A 14,531-nucleotide genomic window follows, 5' to 3' on the forward strand; every position below is an offset into this window, starting at 1 on the left:
TAAACCAAGATATCCCAGGTAAACATAGCCAGCCTTTGAGAGCTATGCAGCTCAGTGCAAGAAAAATTAAACACATGTAGTGCTGCTAATCCTGCATTGTATTTTCTCGTGGATTGGTTATATTTCAGGTTTAAAGCCTAAGCTGAAGAGGTTTAAGGTGAAAATCTTTCAGCAAAACCACTCTGGAGATAGGAGATAATTGTTCAAATAAAAGATGAACTGCACCAACAAAAATATTTCAAATAAATTCTTCTCACAAAGCTTTTAAAGTGAGAATTTTCAAAGCAGAAATTATAGGCAAAATATGACAGCAGGAAATTAATCAACTCCAGGAAGAAAGAATATATATTTATCCTAGAAAGGATTAAATCAAAAGAAAAATTTAGTGCTTGACCACTCTCTACTGACTACCACAGAGAAGAGAGCTTACATGCCTCCGCTCCAAATGCTGGGCTATTATAGGGGGCAAGAAAATATGGTATGTCTTCATGACAGAACAAGACACTGGGCTTTCATAAATGGAACAAAATACAGACTCTTAGTGGCTCTTGTAAACCAAGGCCACTTTGATCCTCTATAATATGTCTCAGAGAGGAGCAAGGACAGAGGAATTGCAGCATGAGACACCTCTGCAGTGACCAATGAGAAATAGTGGATCCAGAATTCCTCAGACTGTGGAGCCCTGCCTGCAGCCAGGTTTAGAATGCTGGGCAGCAGCAAGAAGTGAGAGGAGGAAGTTAGACTTTGTGACATGTGCACAGTATGTTTATGAGTGACATGACTAAGCAGCCCCAGTTGTGAAAGATGCTGTTATTAAGCCAGGAATAGACAGCATTAGCCAAAGAGCACCCAGCAGTTGGAAGTTAATTACTGAGATTTTTCTAACTGTTGCAATGCCCTCTCCTGGGTTGCCCTTTTGTAAAACGATTATTGCTTACTGGGAATTGCCAAACCTGTACTGTGACTGAGGAAATCTGTTTGCAGAAAACCTCCGCCTCCCCAAGCCATATCCATTCACAGTTCCCTTTACTTGTTTGCATGCCATCACAGTACTTAGGGCTGCAATTCTGTGAGCTAAGGATTGGAGCTGAGATCTCTGCAACATAAACACTCAGAGTTGATGCACTCAATACAGGTGATGGTTGAATGTCCCTAAATCCTGTTCAATCTACGTAAATTCTCTCCCTGTTGATTCTTCCCGAAAGTTTCATTGTTTAATCCTAAAATGAGATGTTCTGTGGTATCTACTGCTGCTGATATCTCTCTGAAAGGGTGGTTGCTGCATTTCACTGATAATGAACTGACCCCTTTGCATTGTTTCGTAATCTACTGAATCACAGAATCACAGAATTGCCGGGTTTGGAAGGGACCTCAAGGATCATGAATCTCCAACCCCCCTGCCACACGCAGGGCCACCAACCATTCCACCTAATGCTAGAGCAGACTGCCCAGGGCCCCATCCAATCTGGCTTTGAACACCTCCAGGGATGGGGCATCCACAACCTCTCTGGGCAGCTGTTCCAGTACCTCACCACTCTCTCTGTAAAGAATTTCCCCCTGACGTCCAACCTAAATCTCCCTTCCCTCAGCTTAAAACCATTTCCCCTTGTCCTGCTGTCACTCGCCCTTTCAAAGAGTTGATTCCCCTCCTGTTTGTAGGCTCCCTTTATGTACTGAAAGGCTGCAATGAGGTCACCCCGCAGCCTTCTTTTCTCCAGGCTGAACAAGCCCAGCTCCTTCAGCCTGTCCTCACAGGGGAGGTGCTCCAGTCCGCTGATCATCTTTGGTGTGGCCCTCCTCTGGACCCTCTCCAACAGCTCCCTGTCTTTCTTGTACTGGGGGCTCCAGACTTGGATATTTTAAACATATGCAGTTTAAAAAGACTATTTTTCTAACTGTTTAATTGTCTGCCTTTTTGGAAATAACTGATACATCCATGTAAAAACATCCTGTGCACAAAGATATACACAAATTCTTGTAATTCTACGCAGATGCTGTTTCGGAGAAGCTGGTGTGTTTTCTTGGAGTCTTTCTCACAGCTGTAAATCTTTAACTCTGTCAGCTGCATGTTTCACAGTTATCTCAGCCGGGGATTCAAATACAAAGATGTCCCATGCTGCCTTGTACTTATTAGAAATATTCACAGATCTCTAGCAGTCCAAGTGTTTTTAAGATTTTAATGATAATTTGGGCTTTCCCTTACAGCAAGACATGTATGTTAAGTATAAAAGTTCACATGTTAATTATAAACAGCAATATAATTGCTGACACTTGATAATAGTGAGCATTTTGAAAGAGTATATCAAGTGTGTAGATATAATGAAATGGGTAGAAAAATCAATCTGCCAAAGATAATAGTCAAACACCCAAACTAAGCTGCCAGGCAGAATGAGGAGGGCAACAGCTACACAAAAACTTTGCAGCTTGAATGCTATACAAACCTGGGGCAGTGGGGTTATCCCCATTACAAATGGCAGTGTCTGTACCTGTGCAGATCTGACAAGATGGATCCTCTGGTCTGTGATTCAGTTGTATAAATTTATGTTCCACTTGGATTCATGGAAGCAGAAGGAACACAAGCTGGGGAGTCTTGGAGCCAGTGGAATCCATATGCTCATCTACATGTGCTATGACCTCTGTGTGACCATTCAGCACTCACTTTCCTGGAATCAAGTACACTCATGCTTGAAAGAATAGAGAACTGAGATCCAATCCTCTTTTGTAATCCAGTTTCTCACCTCTTTCTTCCAAATCTGTTGCACTTTCAAAAAGAGGAAGGATGCAGAATGGCTTCTTCCACCATGCATGTGTGCAGACTATTATAGCACACCTGGTTTTAAAACCTGCCTTTTTCTCCTTTAAACTTCTGTGTCTGATGGTAACAAAGAATGCTTAGTGCTGGTATCTGATTCATGGCTCAGTGCTCCATTAGCTCTTAAACAGGAATATAACTATTTTTGTATTTCTTTTGTCCAAAGGTATAGCAGAAAGTCATCAAGCATATATGAAAACAAATCTGAGACATCGAACGTGGAAGCATCTAACAATAAAAACAGGAATTCTAGTCCCAGTGCCAGACAAAAGAGAGGTAGGACTTATGAGACAGAGCTTTTTGATTCCAAAGGGTAATAGTTTTTTGGGTTTTTTTTTTGCAAAATCATTTGTAAAGCTTATCAGAATAGTTAGAATGTGTGTTTTCTAAGTTTAACATCAAAAAACAATGCCACAAACCTGTGTGACTGCACTGTGAAACTTTTCGATTACCAAGGAGCATTATCAGTTTAAGAATTTTCAGGTTCAAGTTCTGATGCATTACAGTGCTCTTTATATAACTTCTGCTTCTTAAGAATAGAATTTTGGAGGTATAGTACGCATATTCAATCCTCTATATCCTGGATAACTTAGTTTCTAACCACAATTAATGTTAAGGTTGCCTATGAATTTTGCTAATAAACGTCCTTTCTGTCCCAGATTTCTTTTTACCTCCTCTACGTATATGCTCATAGCTCATAGTAAATAAATGCATGTGTGGCCACAGAAAGTCTCTCCATTATTTAAGTGCATAAAGACAACTGATAAATTCTATACAGGCTAGATTAAAATGAACACTAAAAGGAAACTGAAACTCATCTGGTGGTAGCAGGAACAGAAAATATTTCATCAACCATTTCTCTTTCAGGTACTATTTTAAACAAAGACTTCTAATAATAGAAAAAGAACAAAAATCATAAGGTCTTAAAAGAAGAGATTAAAAACTTTTAATACGGTCAAACACATTGAGTAGTTTTTGATTTAAAAAGTGGGTGATTCATTAACATTTTTTCATCATAATAAGTTTTCATTATTGGGAGAAAGTCATGGATTCTTCAAGAAAAAATGGAATTTATTACTTAAAAGCATGTTTATGTAAAAATAGATATAGTTTAAATGTGAAATATTTTAAAATGAAAAAGAAAAAAGAAAAAAAGAAAAAAAAAAAGTTGAAAAGCAGTATTTAATTTTAAATTCATAAACTCTATTTTTTAAAAATGTCCAGGAAAACATTTGGTGATTTTTAACTGGTCCAACTTGCATGTGAGTGTGGTGAGGTGGGATCACAATTTGCTGATTTTCCTTCTTCTGCTTTCCCATGACTAGTTCCTCTGGACTCTCACTGTAATTCCTCTGCTACTCACTGCTAGCTCAGCTGAGAGCCACCTCATGCTCTGGTATGTGGCTGCTCCATCGGGGCTAAGCAGCGACTCATTTCTCTGTGGGATTCAGGGTGTGTGTGCACATCCTGCTCTGCTGTGCACAGAACCAGTGGAAGAGCTATCGAGTTTCTACGTCCCACTTTTATCTGCAGTTTTAATTTGTATCCTTGTGAAGCATTAGAGTCTCTAGTTGGGACTCTGCAGGGCTGAATTCAGTCCCTTTAGGGTGCACAGTTAGGACCTAATTTTGAAGGCGCATAGGAATCACACTGTGGCTCTCTGGGGTTGTGCTCGTTTGCAGTGTATTCTGGTGGATTCTGGTGCTCTGCTAAAATTGTCTCTTTTGTGCCACCTACTGACTGTATTACTACCAACATCTTTGCAGTAAGCATGAAAGCAGATTATTTCCAAATACTGTTTTCTTTCTGTAGTACAGTGTGTGTGGGGGGGGGGAGGGGGGAAGGGATTGGGGAGTGGGGAGAGGGAGGGGACAACTGTTGGCAAGGTATATCAGCTTTATCACTGTTATTGGTAAGTGCATGTGATTATGTGTTGTCTACATATAACACAGGTTTTTTTGTGTGTGTGGACCTGATTGGTAAATTCAATGACTTGAAGTTATATGGAAGCCAAGTCCTACAAGGACCACTGAAGTACAGTTAGTCCCACCAAACTGCTCACAGCAAGGTCAGCTGGAGCAAGTTGCTCTGGACTGTGTTCAGTTAAGTGCTGCATGTGTTCAAGGATGAAGACTCCACAGCTTCCCAGTACACACAGTCTCAGTCTTTACTCTTACCAGTGAAAAAGATTTTTTCATGTTTTTAAGTGGAATTTTCTGTATTTCAGTTGATGCCAATTGTCTCTCATTCTGTTGCTGGGCTCCACCAAGAAACATTTGGTTCCATGTTTACTCGCTCTCATCAGGAATTTGTATATACTGATGAGACCCCTCTCAGCCTTTTCTGTACAGTCTGAACAGTTCCATCTCTTTCTCTCTCTTCATAATTCAGCAACTGCAATCCCTTACTCATACCCATTGCTCCCCACTGGATTCACTCATGTACACTGATGTCTCTCCAGTTCTGGAAACCCAGCACAGGACCTATGGGTCTCACCAGTGCTGAGTGGGGTGAAGCATTACCTCCTTAGACCTGCTGATAAGGCTTTTCCTCATGCAGCCCTGGATGCTCTTGGCCCTCATTGCCACAAGTGTGCATTACTGGCTCATGATCAACCTGTTGCACATCTAGATTTAGAACTTATGATGCCTGGAAATGGGATTCAGGATTATTTGTCATACCTGCAGAATGAAGGGAAAGGTTTGAAAGAACTCAGGTGCAGACAGCATGTCACTGGCGACCAGTCTGTAGTGATTGGCACATGCTGTGCAGCTGTGGGGACTTGTGAAATACTAAAAGGTCCCTCTGTGAAGTGATACAATTTGATGGCTGAAGAACTAGCAGAACGAGCATAAAAACCTTCCCCCTGCACACATGCACTGCTATACTTTCCTTGTGATACTGTTGTTATTGAGTACTGTGGATTTGCTTGCTCTTCATAAATGGGAAGGAAATATATACTTCATATACAAGTTTCTGGTTTCTTTATAAGCTAATCCAGTGTGATCCAAAATTCAGCCTGCAGGATAGGCCTTGTCCCAGGCCCACAGTATCTTTACAGGCATTGCTTAGTAGTGGGAGCAGACACAGCAAGGAGTGAAGGCCAGAACAGGTGGTCTGAAAGCCATATGCATTCCAGTGCACCAGTGTGCAGCTCCACAGCTGACACTGTCCTTGGTAGTCTTTCCTTACCTGCCAGGCACAAGACTGGCATCAGGCCCCAGGATGGAAGGAGCTGACCATGCTGACACAACACTCTGTGCTGTTAAAACCTGTTCATTTCACACCTGCTTATGCATGCAGGCACCTTGGATCCTGGGTTATCTTGGCTGCAAATCAGGAAGTGATGGGATGCACTTTCCTTTGGAAGCTGAGCTTGTGTGTCTGATGTTTATCTGTCAGTCTGGATTCACTGTCTCTCCATGTTTCCTTTGTATTCCTGGTCTTCATTTGTGCCCCTAATGATTATAACTTGTCAGTGTATGAAATAAAAGGGAGAAGAAAGTTAGTGGTTAAATCCCAAGGTAGGGAACCAAGCAGCTAGCACATAGTTTTTTTCCTGATCATTTGCCTTAATCCTTCTTTGTGTTACCTGTCCACACAAAGAAAAAGGTATGAATAATTTGGCATGAATGCATGGATCAGGAAATTGGATCCTGGTCCACCTCTTTCCTGCAGTGTGATTAACTGTGTATCTTTGAAATCCAGAGTCTTAGGATTTAGATCCATCTATGACTTATCTTTAGAAATGCAATCATCAGGTGGCATGGTGGGCTTATCCACACAGGAGACTGACATGTATGCTTTGATGGCATAGCTGTACTTATATCCCAGCAAGTCCCAGGTGAAGTGCATTACTAGGTGCCAGCTTTGGAGGCTGTTAGAAAGACTTCAGCAGGTAAGGCTGAGAGCACACCAGCCACAGGGCTGATCATGGCAGACTGCTGAGCTGGTACTGGACAGCAGAAGTGTTACTGCTCACAGTGCTTGCTGTCTGTGTGTATCCTGCACTGCAAGGCTCCTTCTCTTATTTCTCCCTACAGCCTTGCTATTCCAACCACAGTGATGTGTTTTCATAGCAAAATGCACTAGATCCTTTTCAATGAGCTTGCTGCTAAACTGTATTTTCCTTTGATGAGAGCTACATCCCTTCACCTGTTTTTCTTGTGTTGTTTTTTCTGTTTGTCTTTGCTTGTTCATTTGTTTTTCTCCATTGAAATTCAGTGAGCCAAACTCAGCCCAGCGGCTCTGTTAGCTCAGCTGATTTAATCACTAACTTCATGTCACCTTTCTAATTGATTAGCTCTTGCTCAGGCTTGAACTGAATCAAAACCAATTCTTTATTTTTCGTTGTCATCCAGTGCTAACCTTTCCTTTCCCATAAGCTGAATGGCTGACCCTTCCTTCCTTATTTCTCTTCCCTCTCCCTCTCTCTCCTAGTTGATGCTTCCACCAGCCTTAACCTTGAGCGCACAGCGCTTGCTAGAAAGCGATTCACATTGCAAGGTCTTTCCAACCGCAGAGCTCCACCCAAAGGTAAAATCACCACATGCAGCATTTGGTCTCTGGCCATCTGTCTCCTGCACAATGCTTTCTCCATCCCATAGTGTCATCCATCACTATTTCCTAAAATGCTGCCACATCCCACAAAAATGCACCTGTCTGATACACACACACGGCTCCTCTTCTCAAATATCCTGTTACCAGAAATGGCTCCCATGACAATGTGGGCAAGGCAACCTTTGAGTTGAGTGGTTGGATCTTTTCATAGTGCATAGTGCAAATAATGTTTGTTTACCATTTTTCTCAGTGGCTACCAACCTGACTTCTTTCAGCAGTTTACTGGCTTGAAGGGAAGAATATCATCTCTGTGTTGCAGTGCACTAAGCTTTCATGTGTTAAAATGTTCATTGGTTGAATCTCTTTGGTTTATCAAATGTTGCTTAGCCATGACATACTGGTTAGAATGGGGAATTGGGATTCAGAAGATCTGGAGTTTATTGCCTTTTCATTATATTTATTCATATAATTACATTATATATAAAAATGGTGTGTTGTGAGTCTTTGTGCATAAGCATTTAGAAGACACTTAGTATCCATGAGTAGAGCATTGCATCTTCTTGTGATGGCTGTACTAAGAAGAGATTTTAGAGGAAATAAAGAAACATAAATAGAAATGAAACTGGATGACTATATTCACAATTACTACTTGAAAATGTAATGTAATTACTCTTTTAATTGTTATGATATTGCTTTTCTCTTGTTCTGATAAATGATTTTTCTTCTGTGAGACAAAGGTCTAGTATGCAATGATGGAGAAGGTGAGCAGCAAAGGAGGAAAAAGTGAGATGGAAGAATAAAAAGATGAAAGAATAGAAATACAGAAGTATTATGGTACAATGTTATTGAGTGGATGATAATAACTTTCTGAAAACAAAAAAAATGAGTGGTTTTCTGGACCTGTATCCTGGGGAAATCAATGATAAGATTCAGATCTGATGAATGCAGAATAATGCTGCAGTTTTGGTTTAGGTCTCTTTCTCCTTTTTATCTAAAGTTGTCTTGTCATCTGAGATGTCTTGTGTTTTGTTCAGTCATTCCATGTTCCAGAGAGCAAAGTATACCTTAGAAGATCTTATCTTAGAAGATTATATATCCCTAAGCTGTAGGCACTTTTGGCTCGAAGACTTGTTGGATCTGGTTACTTGAGAATCCTAATTCCACTGTACAATGTCCAGTGTTTGCTGATTTCACTTTGTTGTGCTGTTCAGTTACTAATCTGGTCCTGGCCAAGAGACAGAAGATAGCCTGGTTAATTCATAGACTGTGGTCATTTCTGTAGGCAACGATAACACAAAACCATGTTAGTGTTATATTGACTGGCTGTTACAGCAGAGCTGTGAGAAGGTAACAGTGAGTCTGTTATTTACTAGGCAGAGCTACAAGAAAAATGCAGGAACAAAAGTTTTGAGACTAAGCACTAAAACAGGCAAATTTAAAGATGATAAATGGGAAAGAGAATTTTAAGATTCCTGAAAAACAAATCCTCACAGTAATATAGTTTTGCAGAGGATATTTAAACCTGAAGTTTAAAATCACATAAAATTTATTTTCCTCCAGTGCGGTTTGACACATTAAAACAATGAGCGAGAGGGAGAGAAAAAGGTACACTAAGAGAAATGAGGCAACTGGAATAGAAAAATCTCTGAATCACTGTCACTGGCTGGGAGCATTTGGCTTAGGATTCAGCAAAGTGTATAATCATGTTCTATAAAGAACATTGTTTGATACAACTCTTCATCTATCCCAGGAAAATCTTCAATTATAATAGAATCATTTAATTTTTTACCTAAGCATTTATTTGATATTAAAAAAAAAATCAAAATATGAAAATCACAAATAATTTTTGACAAATCTGTAAAGCTTCAACAGAATATTTAAAGCCTTTTCAAATGCCATTTTCAGCTGAACTTGTGTTCTGGTTAGTTAAGTGTTCAAATATCTTACTGAGACCAAGATGTAAAGGATATGAATAGCTTTATTCATGTCTCAGTGAAAATAGTCACTTGAGTAAGGCAGCACATGGCAAGCAGAAAAAACTAAATTGTTAATCCTGAAACTTATGTAAGCATGCAACTTTTTCTCCTGAATGGTGCTGCAAGTTGGTACATGCAAGAAGCATATTGCTATGCTTGTACATGCAACCTCCTAAGAGCTCCTTAATGACTTCAATGCATCTTGTAACATCATGTGCACTCTGAGGCTAGCAGTTAGTCCATTTACACCTTTGATCTGTTTAGTACCTATTTTGACTTAAAAACACTACTCACATCCCACAGTGAAATCTTAGAAAGATGTGTCTTCATTCCTAAATGGAATTTGGGAAACAGGCATTATTTGGAGTATACAAACAAACTCTGGTGCCTTTATTTTTCCATGCTGATTTGCTCTAGTAAGGAAAGACCATTCACACTTTCAACTTCCAGAAATTATGAATCACTGAATCAAAGAATCGTGCAGGTTGGAGAAGACCTGCAAGATCTTCCAGACCAACCATCCACCTATCCACCTATCACAGTAGCTCTCACTAAACCATGTCCCTCAGCACATCTAAACATTCCTTGAACACTTCCAGGGTCGGTACTCCACCTGGACAGCCCATTCCAGCACTGACCACTCTTTCAGAAAAGCAGTATTTTCTGACATCCAGCCTGAATCTCCCCTGCTGCAACTTGAGACTATTCCCTCTTGTTCTGTCACTAGTTACATGAGAGAAGAGGCTCACTACAACCTCCCTTCAGTCAGTTATATAGAGTAATAAGGTCTCTTCTCAGGAGCCTTCTCTTCTCCAGACTGAAGAATTCCAGTTCCATCAGCTGCTCCTCATAGGGCCTGTGCTCCATAATGTGATCTCTAAACAATTTGTGTTTGTTTTTCAGTGTATTTCAGGTCAGTCATCACAGAACAAGCAGTTCAATGTCTCTAAATAATCCCAACCTCATTTGTAGACACACGCACCATTCTAACTATCATGCTCATCTCTCTGTGTTTTGTACCTATACTTAGACTAGCTAAAATATTAGTTGGCATAAGTCTCCTTTCTGCAGTATTAAGATTGGTGCAATTGGAATTGCTTTGAAAATATATTTCTGTAAATTATTTTCTATGCTTTTCACTTTGTAGAGAGTGTCCTTCCTGGCTGCTCTAGGGAGCAAGCTACCTTTTATTTACCCTTTCCCAGCTGCTGCTTTGCTTTGCACATCTTTTACCCTCAGTGCTTATTAACCTTATTAATCCTGCCCTGCATTGCATCTGTCTATTCTCCCAGATCAAGAATGTAAGGAAAGAGAAGTTGCCCGTCGCTTTTCCCTAGCCTCCTCCATCAGCACCACAGTTAATGCATCTGCTGTGACCAAAGGTACCGTCATGCTGCTTGCTTAGCTACCCTTCTCCCTTCCTGCTGACTAACAAATTTACTGCCAAATGCTATTCTCAGAGTGATTTCATCAAGCTCAGTTTTTATAAATGCATGAGGTTTCAGCAGAAGAGTTAGAACAAGTATAACACCTGCAGAAATGCGGGCCAAGGTAGTTGAATGTGTATCAAGGTTTCTCAGCTTCAAAAACTGATGCTAGTTTTCATGGAAGCCAAATTAATTCTTGGCTATTGTAAGGTTTGTTTTCCAGCTTCTCCCTGGATTTGGGTTAACTGAAATTCAACAGAATTTTCTCCCATTTCCTTAAAACTGCTTAGGGTTGTTGCTTTCAACAAGAAAGACAAGATGATCTCTTTGAGCAGCAGTCAGATAAGAAAGCTTGAAATTAAGACAACAAGTGAGTAGCAATCAGTGCCAGTTTAAACATATTTAGCATAATTGCAGTTATCATTAGAAAAAATGCTTGCAAGGAAAATTTCAGAAGCGCATAAGCAAGGTAGGTGCCCAGAATGCACTGACCTCCATGCAGTTCCTGTGGGGACTTAAGAAAATTTTATTTTTGAGCTGTAATTCTACTGAGAAAAAGCACGTTTACCAAATTTATTTCAAGTCTTTGCACTAGTGCCTATATTTAATTTCAGGAGCAACCCATACATCTGGGCAAGCTGGTTGTGCTGAAAATCAGCAGGGTTTTAGGCACTTATGCCTACATGTTGGAATTGCTTTTGAAAACAGAACATATGGTCAAATTCTGGTTATGATGGGGTTTAACACTGTCTGGAATGAAATGAAGGAATTGATTTGCAAGTTTCAGATTTTCAGGGTGTTTCACAAGCCAAAATAGAAGGAAAGATGGCTGAACTCATTTGTGTAAAAGTCTTCACTATTTATTTGTCAGGAGGAAGGTGGCACAGTGCCTGATGTAGAGCATTCCAAATATTTGTGAAGGGTCTGAACCATATCCTTGACTGTAGAATGAAGTGACAGGTATCTGAAATGATCTGCTTTCAGAGTGTCACCATGGAGTGTATAATCAGAGGAAGGATGTAATATCACCTCTACATACAAATATTTCTTAGCCAACTTCTTTAGGTGATAATACTTCAGCATTTCCATATGGAAATGACAGGCATGGCTCAGGAGAAGAGGTTAATGAAATTCAAACTTGTTTGGTTCTGTCCACCATGAGACTGTTGGAATTTTCTTGGAATGCTGAGAAAACTACTTTTGTACTGATTTCAAAAGCTAGAAAACAAAATCAGTGCTCTTCAATTAAGTTTTGTATTTACAACATCTGCTTTAAGTAAATATTTTAGGTGTTGAAGGAACTGGAGCCTAAGTCTTGTTTAAGCATTAGCCAAATGCAGGTCTAGCTAGGGTATTTGGGTCAACTCATTCAAGGCTACTGCATATTGTTGTGTGCTGATCCTCACTGCAGTGGCTCAGCTCTCTCACATCACAAGTCCTCTGCATAAGCATCAGGATACAAGAGAAGCACTGCATGTGGAGCTGTGAAGAATGTCCTGTTCTGTGGAACAGCAGTGCTGGCTTTTGTCAGTTCTTCCCTGCCATCCTCGTGTGTAGGAAGCTGACTGTGAATCTGCCTGCATTAGTGCCATCTCCTGGACACGTGGGAGAGAAACCATCTGTGAATCTGGAAGCAGACACATTTATTATGTCTTTTGCAAAAATAGGTCTGTTTCCTATTCACATCGCAGAAGTATTTGTCTTCATCACTTAGAACTTTGGGGATAGTCATTTTTTGGGTGATGTGGAAAGTGTCACGCAGGTCGTAGTTCCAGGTAATGGGAAAGCAAGTTTCTACTTTGACAATATTTACAGCCTTGTGACTCTGCAAACTTCACACAGGTCCCCTTGTTCCTGCAGTTAAAGTCAAGAGACATGAAATAAAGAGTGACCCAACTCCCCTGGGGTTTGAAGGTATGAGTATTTCCATCCTGCATGAAAACCTATTCAGCAGTTTTTTTATATCACTCACTGAATTCACATCTCATCACTGTCAGTGGATGACACTGGAGCCCATGCAGGCAATAGGGGTTTGGTGTCAGTTTATCTGTTGAATTGTGATAAATCAAATTTTTCATCTCTTTTCTTGTCTCCTGCACTAATGCTATGTTTATCAACTTTCACTTAGGGTTGGACTTAAATTAAAACCCTGATGCTCTGCCTGTTTTGGTAAATAGACCATGATCTGGATCTAGATTTTCTGCCTGGCTTCTACCTCACCTCATGGAAGGGAGGAGAGCTCAGGCAGCAGCAGGGAGCCAAGGCATTACTCTTCACCTTCACCTGCAGTCTGGCCACTTGCATTCCTCTTCCCTTGTTAGGGTCTACCCCTAATAAGAGGAGCAGGAGCCACATGCATGAAGGTCACAAAAGAGGCTAGGCTGCATTGATAACCATTTAAGGTGCAGTGTTTCATTTCAGTCAAGCAGAATTTTGTTGCAGCAGGTTCATCAATTGCTGTTTTATAAGCAATACCAAAACGTTGAACTGGGAAGTGATTTCACAACCACTGAAAGATTACCAGCTTCCACTGCCAGTGTTTCCCTTTTGCCAGAGTGCATTGCCATGTGAGGCACAAGCAGTCAGGTACCCCTATTGCAAAAGAGGGAGAAGAGAGACATAAGCTGAGGAATCCTTATGATTGTGTTGCTCTGCACAAAACCCTGGCAAGTAGCCAGGTTAGTTATGGGATTGGCAACATATCAAAACTATCTCCTATATTTATAGCTTTCTAATAGATATAAGATCCTCATTAGAGACATAGATACTTCTCATCTCAGCATACCATGTGGCTGCAGAGGCTGGAGGTATTTCAGGGTGCAACTTCAGAGCTGAATTGACCTTCCTTGGGTGAAGAATACGGTCCTACTGCACAACATCCCTTGCCAAACTGAGTTGATTTAAGTGGGAGACAATGAACATTGTTGTCCCTTCATCAGAAGAAATCACTGCTGTTCTTAGAGCTCTGACAGAGTTAATGATGTTAAAGATAGATATTGTTTACTTGGATAAAAACTTCCCCCACAAAATTGCATTAATCAAGAGTGATATCATTCATTTCTCACTGAGAAGAACTTCCCTGGTCTGTTTCTATTGCTGCGTGGATGGGTGTCAAAACCATACCCCATCGCCATCAGAAAACCTGCAAGCAAAGTATGTTAAAAATGAGGAAGCTGTAGTGAAATAGAGCACTGCACTGTTCACCTAGCAACTGTTTTCATTAATTAAAGTCAGTATTTGATTCATTTGGCTGCTTTCTGTCATTCTCAGACATAATAGTTTTCCTGTGAGATACTGCTGTGTTTTCCCTCATTTGTGCTCATTAAATGTCTCTTCTCTTTATAACTGTTGGATCCCCATCCACCTGTTATAAGAGACAACCAGTTGCAACTGTGATACACAAACTTTGTACTGGTTGCTTGGTCATTATTTCACCTTTAAGACAAAAAACTGTACTTCCTGCCACAGATGCTTTTGAGAACACCATATTGGCCCAGACTAAATGTAGCACTGGTTCTACCACAAGACCCGTACCTAGATCTGCTTCACAGACAGGTAAACATCATTAAAACATTTATCATCATCTCAGCTTCAGAGTGTAATATCACCTTATGACAATACTTATTCTCTTTATTGTCTCTTTATGTAAGGGATTTCTCTCTTATGATGAGTATCATTTCCCTTGAAAGCAGTGAAAGAACAAGCTTGGATCACTAGCAGTTATAGAAACATCCCATTTCCTGTTGCTCAAGCATA

General features: G+C 40.4%; 1 protein-coding gene across 3 annotated transcripts in view; it reads left to right on the forward strand.

Moving 5' to 3' along the window:
• MCF2L2 (MCF.2 cell line derived transforming sequence-like 2) overlaps positions 1–14,531 on the forward strand; it is a 127,606-nt gene that overhangs the window by 104,440 nt on the left and 8,635 nt on the right. Inside the window, exons 26-30 of one of the 3 annotated variants that reach the window (XM_090147519.1) lie at positions 2,979–3,088; positions 7,253–7,348; positions 10,641–10,730; positions 12,618–12,689; positions 14,244–14,330. In XM_090147519.1, coding sequence (XP_090003645.1) covers positions 2,979–3,088; positions 7,253–7,348; positions 10,641–10,730; positions 12,618–12,689; positions 14,244–14,330 — 455 coding nt within the window. The remainder of the gene's footprint in view (positions 1–2,978; positions 3,089–7,252; positions 7,349–10,640; positions 10,731–12,617; positions 12,690–14,243; positions 14,331–14,531) is intronic. The other 2 variants (XM_090147520.1, XM_090147521.1) reach the window with 2 other exon arrangements.

The sequence above is a fragment of the Phasianus colchicus genome, chromosome 10 (assembly GCF_987193195.1).
Source record: "Phasianus colchicus chromosome 10, bPhaCol1.hap1.1, whole genome shotgun sequence".
NCBI lineage: Eukaryota > Metazoa > Chordata > Aves > Galliformes > Phasianidae > Phasianus > Phasianus colchicus.